The sequence below is a fragment of the Engystomops pustulosus genome, chromosome 7 (assembly GCF_040894005.1).
Source record: "Engystomops pustulosus chromosome 7, aEngPut4.maternal, whole genome shotgun sequence".
In the NCBI taxonomy this organism is placed as follows: Eukaryota; Metazoa; Chordata; class Amphibia; order Anura; family Leptodactylidae; genus Engystomops; species Engystomops pustulosus.
The window spans coordinates 85122590-85135531 of NC_092417.1; the positions used below are offsets into that span (position 1 = coordinate 85122590).

The 12942-nt window shown below is 39.2% G+C and overlaps 1 protein-coding gene across 3 annotated transcripts in view; it reads right to left on the bottom strand.

Annotated features, from left to right (window-relative positions):
* PHKB (phosphorylase kinase regulatory subunit beta) overlaps positions 1 to 12942 on the bottom strand; it is a 154442-nt gene that overhangs the window by 20542 nt on the left and 120958 nt on the right. For all 3 annotated transcript variants that reach the window (XM_072117169.1, XM_072117167.1, XM_072117168.1), the window contains 6 exons: positions 11281 to 11363; positions 11113 to 11203; positions 8931 to 8992; positions 8551 to 8710; positions 8384 to 8465; positions 93 to 150 (listed from right to left, as the gene is read on the bottom strand). In XM_072117169.1, coding sequence (XP_071973270.1) covers positions 93 to 150; positions 8384 to 8465; positions 8551 to 8710; positions 8931 to 8992; positions 11113 to 11203; positions 11281 to 11363 — 536 coding nt within the window. The remainder of the gene's footprint in view (positions 1 to 92; positions 151 to 8383; positions 8466 to 8550; positions 8711 to 8930; positions 8993 to 11112; positions 11204 to 11280; positions 11364 to 12942) is intronic.

Genomic DNA, 12942 nt, shown 5'->3' on the forward strand with positions numbered 1-12942 from the left:
CAAATATTGATCTGGACATTCAGGCATCAATGACCCTTGGTCACTAGGGGATTAATGTGTAAAAAGAGGGCCTAGGCACATACAAGACTTACCAAAGTTTATTGCTGCCAGCTTTTCTATAGATCCTCTCCATGAAATCAGACACTGTACCTGTTGGGAAAAAAAAACCCTTAATTCACAGCAATTGCAATGGCAATGAGTGTGGAGGACTACTGTAACCAGCTCTGTGTAATAGGGTTCAAACTGTTGTCGCCTCTGTGCAGAGAAGGTTTCATTGTCATGAGCTTCTAGGCCTGACCGTCACAATCTTCTGGAATATTCATCACCCAATGCACAAATTACATAGTTGAAAGAACAAGAGATCAAGAAAGTTATGAGAAGTGACGTTATGAGAAGTGACGTCATGTGAGTGGTGAAAATTTGTGCCTCTCGCATGAAGTTACCTTGCTCTCACATCCTCCCAGCATGAGAGAGGGAGGTGTGGGGGCATGCATAATTAGCAGCCCCGAGCGCCGGACATTCCACTGTGTTGTTAGTTGTAAGTTTCTTTTCTAGGTGATCCCGATGTGTCAAGTTTAGCGATTAACAGCACCGGGTTCAAGAAGAAGAGGAGCAGGGGTGAGTAATAATAGGTTTTTAAATGTTTTTTTAGGTGGCTGGTTTCCTTAAGGCTTTTGTAAACACAGCATGAAAACCGTAGAATTTAAAATCTTACACCCTTTTAATAACTTGGATAAAAATTCTCACCATTTTTAAGGTATTTTCTAACTTTCTGTAATCGGAAATTTAAAGATATTCTTAATATGTCTTTCTCTCAACTTACTACAGCTGTTGGTTTATTATATTTATATCTAGCCAACAAACTCTCTGTGCAGACTTATTTTACCTGCCCTTATGCATCACAACAAGTTGTCAGTACACAAGTTTAGGTTACTGGAGACAACAGTAACATAACCTCAGTAATAAAGGATTAGATCTGGTCAAGTCTCAAGGTGTTAAGGCTTAACAATGTTTTGTACTGACAGCAAGCAAACATACTACTGTGTCCCGTCTGGCAATATCTGCTCTTTTTTTTAGCTTCTTATACCCTGGGTTTAGAAAAAAAAAAAAAGGCTTTATGCAAAATTATGCATTATTGCATTTGCATAATTTTTAAAGTCTTTTAAAGAAAAGCAGATCCTGGCAGAGGGGACACACATCAGTATGTCAGTGTGCTTGCAGAAAAATGGACGATAAATTCTGTCCAATTCTGGGTGGGTAATGTATGGACACTAGAAGGGGTGTTAGGTTTGTAGTATAATGTTGTTCGAACTTCCTAGCTAGTTAAAATAAATATGTCTCATTATTAAATTATAATTCCTTAGTTCTGGTGTCCCTGCAGAGGATTAGCTGCAATGAGAACACAACCTTAGATTCCACCTCCTAATTAGCCTCTCAGACTCTTTACAATTAATCATGCTCAGAGGAATCATAGTATTTTTGCAATTTAATTGCTCTGAAGCCAAAAAGATAATATTAAAAAAAAAAACATTTAAGCAAATAAAAGTGTCATGATCCATGTAAATGAAGTTTTAAACCTTCAAGACAATTAAGGAGGGGGAAGAGGGGCCTACATTAACCCCATAGCGCAATAAGACGTACCCTTACGTCTTACTGCGCATGGGGGAGTATGAAGAGGGCTCACGGGCTGAGCCCTCCTCATACTCACCGGGCATTTGCTTCATAATGAAGCAAATGCCCGTCGCTAACACCCGCGATCGGTGCTTGCACCGATCGCGGGTGTTAACCCTTTGATCGCCGCCGGCAAAGCTGCCGGCGGCATTAAAGAGCCGGCGGCGCGTGGGCGCCGCCATCTTGGCTCTGATCGTCACTCCCCGTGACGTCACCGGGGAGCGGCGATCCGTTGCCATGACAGCCTCGGATCACACAAAGATCCGAGGCTGTCATGATCGAGGCTATCTATTACAATGTGCGATCTGCACATTGTAATAGATGGTATGCAAAATCCCCATATACTGCCATACTGTAGTATGGCAGTATATGGTAGGATCAATCAGACAACCTAGGGTTAAAGTACCCTAGGGAGTCTGAAAAATAGTAAAAAAAAATAAATAAAAAAAAGTAAAAAAAAAAAAATTATAATAAAAAAACCTAAAAATTCAAATCACCCCCTTTCCCTAGAACTGATATAAATATAAATAAACCGTAAAATCATAAACACATTAGGTATCGCCGCGTCCGAAAATGCCCGATCTATCAAAATATAATAACCGTTTTTCACTGCGTTTAACCCCGTAGCGGAAAATAGCCCCCGAAGTCGCAAATGGCATTTTTTTGCCATTTTGAAAAATAGAAAAAATTCTATAAAAAGTGATCAAAAGGTCGCACAGTCCTAACAATAGAAGCATTGAAAACGTCATCAGAAGTTGCAAAAAATGACACCACTCACAGCTCCATTCACCAAAGTATGAAAAAGTTATTAGCGCAAGAACACGGCAAAATGAAGAATTTTTTTTCTGTACAGGAGGTTTTAATTTTTGTAAGTGTATGAAAACATTATAAAACCTATACAAATTTGGTATCCCCGTGATCATATGGACCCAATGAATGAAATAGACCTGTCATTTGGGGCTCACAGTGTAAGCTGTAAAAACCAAGCCCACAAGAAATGGCGCAAATGTGTTTTTTCATCATTTTCACTGCATTTAGAATTTTTTTCCCAGTACACGGCATGGAATATTTAATACCGTCACTACGAAGTGCAATTTGTTACGCAGAAAATAAGCCATCACATAGCTTTGTACACGGAAAAATAAAAAAGTTATAGATTTTTGAAGGTGGGGAGTGAAAAATAAAAACGCAAAAACGAAAAAGGGCTTGGTCCTTAAGGGGTTAAAGAGACAAAATCATTTACAATATCCGTTTATAAACCATATGGTTGCTATAACCACTCCCATAAATGTATCTTGTCCTAGTTAGACAATGACGTACACCACCACTCAAATGTTTGGAGTCACTTAAAAATTTCCATATTTTTGAAAGAAAATAACAATTTTGTGGGTGTCAACCTCTTCTTTGCTGCCGGCAAAGTCGCCGGCAGCACTTAAAACAAGGCAGCGCATAGGTGCCACCATGTTACCTCCCATTGTCCCTCCCCCAAACGTCATGGGGAGGGGGGGGGGGCGGTGATTGGTTGCCATGACAGCCTCGGGTCTTCGTCAGGAGATCCGTTACAATGAGCCACTGGCTCATTGTAATGAATCACATGCAAAAACTCCATATACAGCAAAATAGTTGTAATGCAGGATATGGTAGGAACGATCTGACTATCTAGGGTTAAAGTACTCTAGAAGCTCTAAGAAAAAGTGGAAAAAAAAAATTAAAAATGGTAAAAAATTTTTAAAATATTAAAAAGTCAAATCCCCTCCCTTTTTCTAGAACTGATATAAAATGTTATAAACAGTAAAAATTACAAACACATTAGGTATCACCATGTGCCAAAATGCCCGATCAAAATATAAAAACGGTTATAACCGGTGGTGATCTCCGAGGCGGGAAATGGCGCGCAAATGTCCAAAATGCGACTTTTACACCTTTTTACATGACATAAAAAAATGTAATGAAAAGTGATTAAAATGTCGCACAGTCCTCAAAATGGTACCAATGAAAACGTCGGCTCATTTCGCAAAAAGTACACCAAAGTATGAAAAAGTTATTAGCATCAGAAGATGGCAACATTTTTTTTTTCCCTTTTTCGTACCCATTCATTTAATTTTTGAAAATGTATTAAAACGCAATAAAACCTGTATAACCAAACCAAAGAATAAAGTAGAGGTGTTATTTGGAGCGCAGTTGAAAGTTTCAAAAACTGAGCCCACAAGAAGGTGACACACATGTGTTTTTTTTTTTTTAATTTCTCCACATTTGTAATTTTTTTCCTGCTTCACAGTTTACAGCATATTATAATAAATAAAATCACAGGAAAGTAAAATTTGTTACGCACAAAATAAGCCCTCACACAGCTCTCTACACGGAAATATCAAAAAGTTAAGAATTTCTGAAGGTGGAGAGCGAGAAATGAGTGAAAAAACCCTGCGTCCTTAAGGGGTTAATGGTACATCGTGCTTGCTAGCTGTGTGAGAAGGCTAATGGATGTTTAGAAAACCCTTGTTCACGTATGTTAGCACAGCTGAAAACAGTTTGGCTTATTAGAGAAGCTATAAGACCTTCCTTTGAATTGGTTGAGAATGTGAAGCATCACAGTTGTTTGCTCTACGAAACTCTCACAGTGGTCAGAAAAAAAAAGAACTTTCATGTGAAACTTGAGAGTCTTTTTTTGTCAAGATTTTCTACAACTGTGTATACTACTCCCTTCAGAGGATAGCACAAACAGGCAGTCATTGTTAACCTCTACAGTGAAGAGGTGACTCCAAGACGCTGGCCTTTAGGGCAGAGTGCCAAAGAAAAATCCATATCTGAGACTGGGAAATAAAAGGGAAAGATTTTATCATAGTACCATGGTATATAAGGCCGGAAAAAAACGCAAGTCCATCAAGTCCAACCTTTAAGATTTAAATAAATGTTTTATCCCGGTAACCAATAATATTTTCCTGTGGCAGAGAGTTCCATAGTCTCACTGCTCTTACAGTAAAGAACCTTTGTCCATGTTGATGGTAGAATCGCCTTTCCTCTAGGAGTAGAGGATGCCCCCTTGTCCTGGTCACAGGCCTAGGTATAAAAAGATCTTTGGAAAGATCCTTGTACTGTCCATTGCAGTATTTGTACAAATGTAATGAGGTTTCCCCGCAGTCGTCTTTTTTCTAAACTGAATAATCCCAATTTTTGTAATCTGTCATTGTATTCTAGCCCCTGCATTCCCCTAATAATCTTGGTTGCTCTCCTCTGCACCCGTTCCAGCTCTACTATATCCTTTTATACACTGGTGCCCAAAACTGTTCACAATATTCCATGTGTGGTCTGACCAGGGATATGTATAAGGGCAAAACTATGTCTTTATCATGATTATCTATTCCTCTCTTGATACATCCCATAATTTTATTTGTTTTAGCAGCAGCTGCCTGGTTCTGGTCACTAAAATTAAGTTTACCATCTACCAATACCCCCAAGTGCTTTTCAGCTCCAGTTTTACCAAGTGATTGACTGTTTAGAACATAATTATAATTTTTTTGTTTCCATGGCCCAAGTGCATAACTTTACATTTATCTACATTAAACCTCATCAACCATTTCTCTGCCCACTCCTCAAGCTCCACAAATCCCTCTGTAATGCTAATTACTTTTATTACTTTACACAGCTTAGTATCATCTGCAAATATTGAAACTTGACTGTGTAAACCCACTACAAGGTCATTAATAAAAATATTAAAAAGAAGTGGCCCAATACTGACCCTTGTGGCACTCCACTTGTAACATCAACCCAATCTGAGAATGCGCCATTAATGACGAAAATACACAGATTTTCCCCTCTGTCCCAGCAGTCTTATTTTATTTACCAACCTTTTATGGTGCACAGTGTCAAATGCCTTTGAAAAGTCCAGATATACAGTCATGGCCAAAAGTTTTGAGAATGATACAAATGTTAATTTTTACAAAGTCTACTGCATCAGGTTTTATAATGGCAATTTGCATATACTCCAGAATGTTATAAGGAGTGATCAGCTTAACAGCAATTAATTGCAAAGTCAATATTTGCCTAGAAAATGAACTTTTTCTACAAAAATACATTTCAACTTCATTGCAGGCCTGCCTTAAAAGGAGCAGCTAACATCATTTCAGTGATTGCTCCATTAACACAGGTGTGGGTGTTGATGAGGACAGGGCTGGAGATCAATCTGTCATGATTAAGTAAGAATCACATTATTGGACTCTTTAAAAGGAGGCTGGTGCATGGCATCATTGTTTCTCTTCTGTTAACCATGGTTATCTCTAAAGAAACGCGTGCAAACATCATTGCACTATACAAAACTAGCCTAACAGGGAAGAGTATCGCAGCTAGAAAGATTGCACCCCAGTCAAGAATCTATCGCATCATCAAGGAATTCAAGGAGAGAAGTTCCATTGTTGCCAAAAAGGCTCCAGGCACCCAAGAAGGACCAGCAAGCACCAGCATCATCTTTCAAATTCGGGATCGGGCTTCCAGCAGTGCAGAGCTTGCTCAGGAATGGCACGCACTGTGAGGTGGAGACTCTTGGAGCAAGGCCTAGTGTCAAGGAGGGCAGCAAAGAAGCCACTTCTCTCCAGAAAAAACATCAGGGACAGACTGATATTCTGCAAAAGGTACAGTGGACTGCTGAGGACTGGGGTAAAGTCATTTTCTCTGATGAATCCCCTTTCCGATTGTTTGGAACATCTGGAAAACAGCTTGATCGGAGAAAACAAGGTGAGCGATACCACCAGTCTTGTCTCATGCCAACTGTAAAGCATCCTGCAACCATTCATGTGTGGGGTTGCTCTCTCACAGTCTTGCCTAAAAACACATCCATGAATAAAGAATGGTACCAGAATGTCCTCCAAGAGCAGTTTGGTGATTAACAATGCCTTTTCCATCATGATGGAGTACCTTGCCATAAAGCAAAGGTGATAACTGAATGGCTCAGGGAACAAAACATAGAGATTTTGGGTCCACCGCCAGGAGACTTCGCAGATCGTAATCCCATTGAGAACTTGTGGTCAATTATCAAGATATGGGTGGACAAACAAAAACCCTACAAATTGTGACAAAATGCAAGCATTGATTGTGCAAGAATGGACTGCTATCAGTCAGGTTTTGGTCCAGAAGTTGATTGAGAACTGCCAGGGAGAATTGCAGAGGTCCTGAAGAAGAAGGGTCAACACTGCAAATATTGACTTGCTGCATTAACTCATTCTGTCAATAAAAGCTTTTGTTACTTATAATATGATTGTACTTGTATTTCTGTATGTGATAAAAACATCTGACAAACACACATAAAAACCAGAGGGCAACAGATCAAGTGAAAATATAATATTTCTCAAAACTTATGGCCATGACTGTACAACATCCAAAGCGTCCCCTAGATCCAGTCTGGAACTTACTTCCTCGTAGAAACCAATCAGATTAGTCTGACAGGACCGATATCTCATAAACCCATGCTGATGCTGGGTTATAAGGTTATGTACAGTGAGATACTCCAGGATAGCATCTCTAACAAACCCCTCAAATATTTTCCCCACCACAGAAGTTAGACTCACAGGTCTGTAGTTTCCAGGATCGCTTTTTGATCCTTTTTTATATTGGTACCACATTTGCCATGCGTCAGTCCTGTGGAACATAACCAGTCCTCAGCGAATCTTCAAATATTAAAAATAACGGTCTGTCTATCACGGTACAAAGTTCATGCAGAACCCGGGGTATATGCCATCTGGCCCCGGTGATTTATCTATCTTAGATATTGGCGAAAGAACACAGACAATGGACAGGGGAAGATTGGAAAAAAGTGTTATGGACAAACAAATCTAAGTTTGAGGTGTTTGGATCACATAGAAAAACATTTGTGAGAAATAGAACAACTGGAAAGATGCTGGATGATATCTGACGCCATCTGTCAAGCATGGTGGAGGTAATGTGATGATCTAGCGTTGCGTTGGTGCTTATGAAGTGAATAAGGAAGGCTATCACTCCATTTTGCTGTGGACAGCACTTGATTGGAGCAAATATCATCCTACAACAGGACAGTGACCTGTGGACAGCACTTGATTGGAGCAAATATCATCCTACAACAGGACAGTGACCTAAGGCACACCTCCAAATTATGCAAATTAGCTTGACTGTATGGTATGCAAAAAGTGCCCATCAATACAATTCAACTTGTGGGAGGGGCTTCTGGAGGCATGGGGTGAGATTTCTCCAGATTCACACAAATTAACAGCTAGAATGCCAAAGGTTGGCAATGTTGCATTTGCAGTAAAGGGAACATTTTTGATGAAAGCAAGATTTAAAGGAGAAAATTATTATTTCAAATGAAAAAAAAAATCATTTCTTTTCATTTTGAAACTCATTTGAAAAATCAAAGTATGCGTTTTCATGGAAAACTTTTGAGCGGTAGTGTATTTTATATGTTATATTAACGATGAGTATAGGAAAGCTGGATGGCAAACAATACGGCTTATGCTATAGCTGTTATGTGGCTTCTTAGACAGTCCCCATGACAGATGTAATAACAGCCACACTGGTTTTCATACAAATGTCCCAATTTTCAGCTACTTTTCATAAAAGGCAAAATGGGAACGGGGCGTCTATCCCACAATGGTTTGGTGACAACATTATAAATGGCTGTTATGGAAGGAACGGAGATTGCGACATAACAAATCAAACTAAACACAGCTGGAAACCCTTTGTATCTCACCTTCCTTAGTAATAAAATGTGGCCCTTCCCTCTTCATCAGAATGCTCAGCAGTATAGCCTGAGAGGCAAGGCAAGTACAGTCCTAAGAAAAGAGAGGGAGGGGAGATGAAAGGGTCAATTGCTGCAAAATACTAGAGAAATAAGAGATGAGAGGCCAAGTGCCTCACATTCAGCTTCTGCAGGATCTCATAGGTTGGCCGGTGCTTCCAGTCCGCCGCACTGATTTCAGGCTGCTTCTCTCGGTCAGCAACTGGGATGCTGGATTGTCTGTTCACTTTTGAGTGTTTTGGCACCTCAAGCTCCTCAAAGCAATGGAACTCCGGGATACTGAAAAATGATTTATAATGCAGTCAGGCTGTGGAGAACAATTACTAAAAATATACTTATCTCTGCTGTGTAACTAGTATTTACTCCCCCTTTAATGAAGATATCATAGAAATAGTATTCCAGTAAAAAAGCAAAGTACTTTGACTACAATAAAACTAATAACATGCTAAAAGTTGTTGATTACAACGCGTGTTCAGTAGGTCATAGTAAGGGTTCTTACACTTCTGACTCATTGATCCTCAAGAAATCCAGTTGCTCAACCATTGCTCCAGATATTAAAGTCTGCAAGAAGAAACAAACAAATTGGTGAGCAGGAGGAGACTCCACTGACAAGCTGTACCACCCCCAGATAAGGGTAGATACCAGCCTCTATGGGAGTTTGCTCAAGGGGCAAAAGGCCAGAAAGCTCATTAAATAAATGTAATCCCATACCAATATGATTCTACTCCAGTCACATCCAAAGCTTAATGTACAGTTCCATTAGCTGCCATGTGGAACCCATATGAGCAGTACAGGCTATCTCTAATATTGACTTGAACAATAAATTAAATTAAGTTTGCTGCTCATAACCCGTCGGCTTGCCGATAGATCCGGCCTTATTCGCTTAGCGGATATCACATAATAATCTGCACTTGTAATCTTTGTGGTATGTTGTTCACAAGAAGACTATATGACCACAGTAGATTTTGTACAAGCTGAATCGAGTTTGAAAGCGAGATCGTCTCTTAATTGTAACTCCTACTTCGACGCTGTGCCCCCTGCCTCTTTTGCTTAGTTTATGGCACTAGGAAAATTAAGGAAGAAAAAGGGTTTCTGGAAATCTTTCCAGTAAAGGACAAAAATCTGAATTAATTGGCAAAAGTTCAAAGCCTGTGGAGGTAAATCACAAAATTGGCCGCCAGTAAAGTGAGTTTTTAAAAATGTTCAATTATTTAAATGGTTCTCTCGACTTTCTTAAAGCTCTGTCATTAATTTAAGTAAGGCCTGCAGGAGGGGAGAAAGATAACACTGAAAAAATACTGTATTCAAATATAGAAAAAAAGAATCAAAACCACAATACATCTGAATGTAAATTCTGCAGCAATATGACTGTATATGTTCACACAAGGGCTTACAATTCAATACAAAGGTCCTGTCCAATATGGTTTCTGATGTAATAAGTAGCTTCTGAGAAAGAAGGGGGCACACAATTCCAAAAAATCAAAGAGGATAAAATAGAGTTGCTGCAACATTAAAACCTAAAACCTAGTTTATTTAACGCAGGAAGGTGTATTCTCTCATTTACTTTTAAGCAAAAAAAAAAATCTACTTATAAAAAAACAAATACATTTTGACAACTTTTTGTGCACACATCATAGGAATTGGCAAGAAGCGGCTGCAAGACTCAGAGAGAATTTCCACCACTGACTTGTCACTTATATCAGATCAAAATAAGGATGAAGGGTTTGGATAAGTTCACAGAGTCTATAAATAAGTAAACAGAGCTAAAAGCACAATGATTGTAAAACAGAGGAAACACAATCCTGTCAATTATTCAGATACAGGCAGTCCCCGGGTTACATACAAGATAGGGTCTGGAGGTTTGTTCTTAAGTTGAATTTGTATGTAAGTCGAAACTGTATATTTTATAATGGAAGTTCTAGACAATTTTTTTTCTTTTGCCCCAGTGACAATTGGAGTTTCAAAATTTTTGGTGTAATTGGACCAAGAATTATCAATAAAGCTTCATTACAGACACCTTACAGCTGATCATTGCAGTCTGGGACTATAGTAAAGCATCCAGAGAGCTTCACCAGAGGTCACAGTGGGCAGAGGGGTCCGTCTGTAACTATGGGTTGTCTGTAAGTCGGGTGTCCTTAAGTAGGGGACCGCCTGTACTGAGGATTCCGCTCTGATGCAGGGCATCTCTGCAACCCAACAATGTTACATTTTATAAACTGTGACATCACCCTGTGTCATTTGTAAATTTTCAAAGTAATGAGGATAAACTCATGTGCACTGCTCAAAGTGTCAAATATATGGCTTATGTCTACAGAAACTAGGGTGCTCACTGTAGTTTTAGACATATCCTATGGGTTACATTGCACATCTTTCTGCATACCAGAGGCATGTATTCCATATGACAGTAGCGAGTTTCATGGTGTGCTGTGAAGGACCTCCCAATTTTGCCTTAACAACTTGTAATGAAGGCAGGGGGTAGTTGATTTTGGAATGTCGAACATAAAGAAGGCTACATGTAAACTAAGTGTGCAGTTATTATTTATGTGCCTGTTTTGTTTTTCCTTTTAGGAAATGTTTAGGAAGAAAACTTAAATAGCAAATTTGCTTTGCAACATTTGCATAATCCCACAGTTTACAACTACAAGCCACAACAAATCACTGCTGAAGATATAAACACTTACCTGCAGTCTGTCAACATGAACTTTGACACCAGCTACGTTTCCATTCTTAAAAGAGGCGAGCATGTCCAATATTGGGTTAAAACGGCTCCCCCTGAAGGGTGGTAGAGGTTATTGACGTTACACTGTAAAAATGTTTGCAAACCTAGGTGTTATGATCTCATACTATACCGGATGTTATCCTCACGGATAAGCACCAGGAACAAGGGGCGTCCCTTCATCTTCCAGTACTGCCGGATGAACTGAAGAGCATTCTGTAAAAGGAAAAACACAGACTTCAGAAAGGCAACCTAGAATTACACGCTTCAGCAATGTCACTCGTGGTGCAACACCTACCATCTAGGGACTTTTATTTCAAAGTATCTAAAATTTATAGAATGCCAACTTTGCACTGTCCCTACCACATTGTGTCAATCTCTGCCACATACAAAATAAATCCTAGTTACAGCAGGGCAAAGGTTTAGGGCTGTCTGAGTTATTGGGGGAAGGCTGTGTAAGGAGTTCTTATTTAAGAATCCCTTGCTTGGCAGTGAGATGCTTTATCCTGTGGTGTTTGAATTGGGTTTACAATCTGATTGAGTGTTGACATTATGTTTACACTAAACACACTGTTAGGGCAATGTGATGTTAACACATTGTAAACGGAATTCTAATGCCAAACATTTAGCGCATGTGTTTGCTGTGTAGACACATATCCTTTATTAAAACGGCTAATTGAAATCATTATCAATCACTTTTCTCTAAGAATGTCAATTTGGGACGCAGAAATAATGAAGGCAAAAAGTGTGAAATTAATTTGGTGGGTGAGGGGTGATAGAAAGATATATTACATAGAAACCTGGGAGAGAAAGTTTGACTGGGCTGAGTTTACATTTTACGTTTTTTTTTTTTTTTAAATGCAACTTCTGAACCCAGGGGTTCATTAAAAAAAAAGAAATATATAAAAAAAATAACTTAAAGGAAATCTACCACATGGTGTCAGTGCTTTTAAACCAAGCACACTTACATGCTGGTGTGTGCCTCCTAAAACAGTATCCACTTTCCTTTTTGCTTCTTAAAACATAGTTTTTGAGAGAAATTTGCAAATGAACCTCAAGGGCTCTAGGCTACGTCACAGAAGCTCCTTCTGGCCCAGTAGTCTGCTAATTATTCAAACCTAATCATCGACTCTCTGGCTGTGTAGGGAGGAGGCGGGCCGAAAGACCAGAATGGAGATGAGAATAATTAGCAAGTGACTGATCCAGATGTGGCTTATGTGACTGAGTCATGAGCCCCTGAGGCTCATTTGCATAATTAAAAATGTTTTCCTCAAGAACAAAGCCATTAGAAGCAAAAACAAGTACATGCTCTGTTTCAGGAGGCACACACCAGCATGCAAGTGTGCTCAGTTTAGAAGCACTGACACCATGTGCTAGATTTCCTTTAAATAACTGAATGTGTAATAGTGAGATCACACATAAACTCTGAAATGCATTTGCTTTTACATTCTTAAGCAAAAGTGAGTGTTTTTTATGCGTTATAAAACCCTTAATCAGCTGCACAGATATTTGCTCACAGTTATAAAACAATAATTATTAGTGAATATTAAGCTATCTTCTTATTATCAAGATGAGCTCCAGCCTCAAAAATCCATTGACAGACAAGGGTTACAAATGATGGATTCTTTGCTGCCCATGGACATTACTGTTATAACAGAATCCAAGTGGCTCACACTCAAATAGTACAAATAGCCTTTGTACTGGCTACATGGACAGGACCTCCACTAGGAATTTTGGGGCCCCTAACTGTATATTTTTTGGCCACCCCATCTCCCTACCCCTGAGTACATGAGTT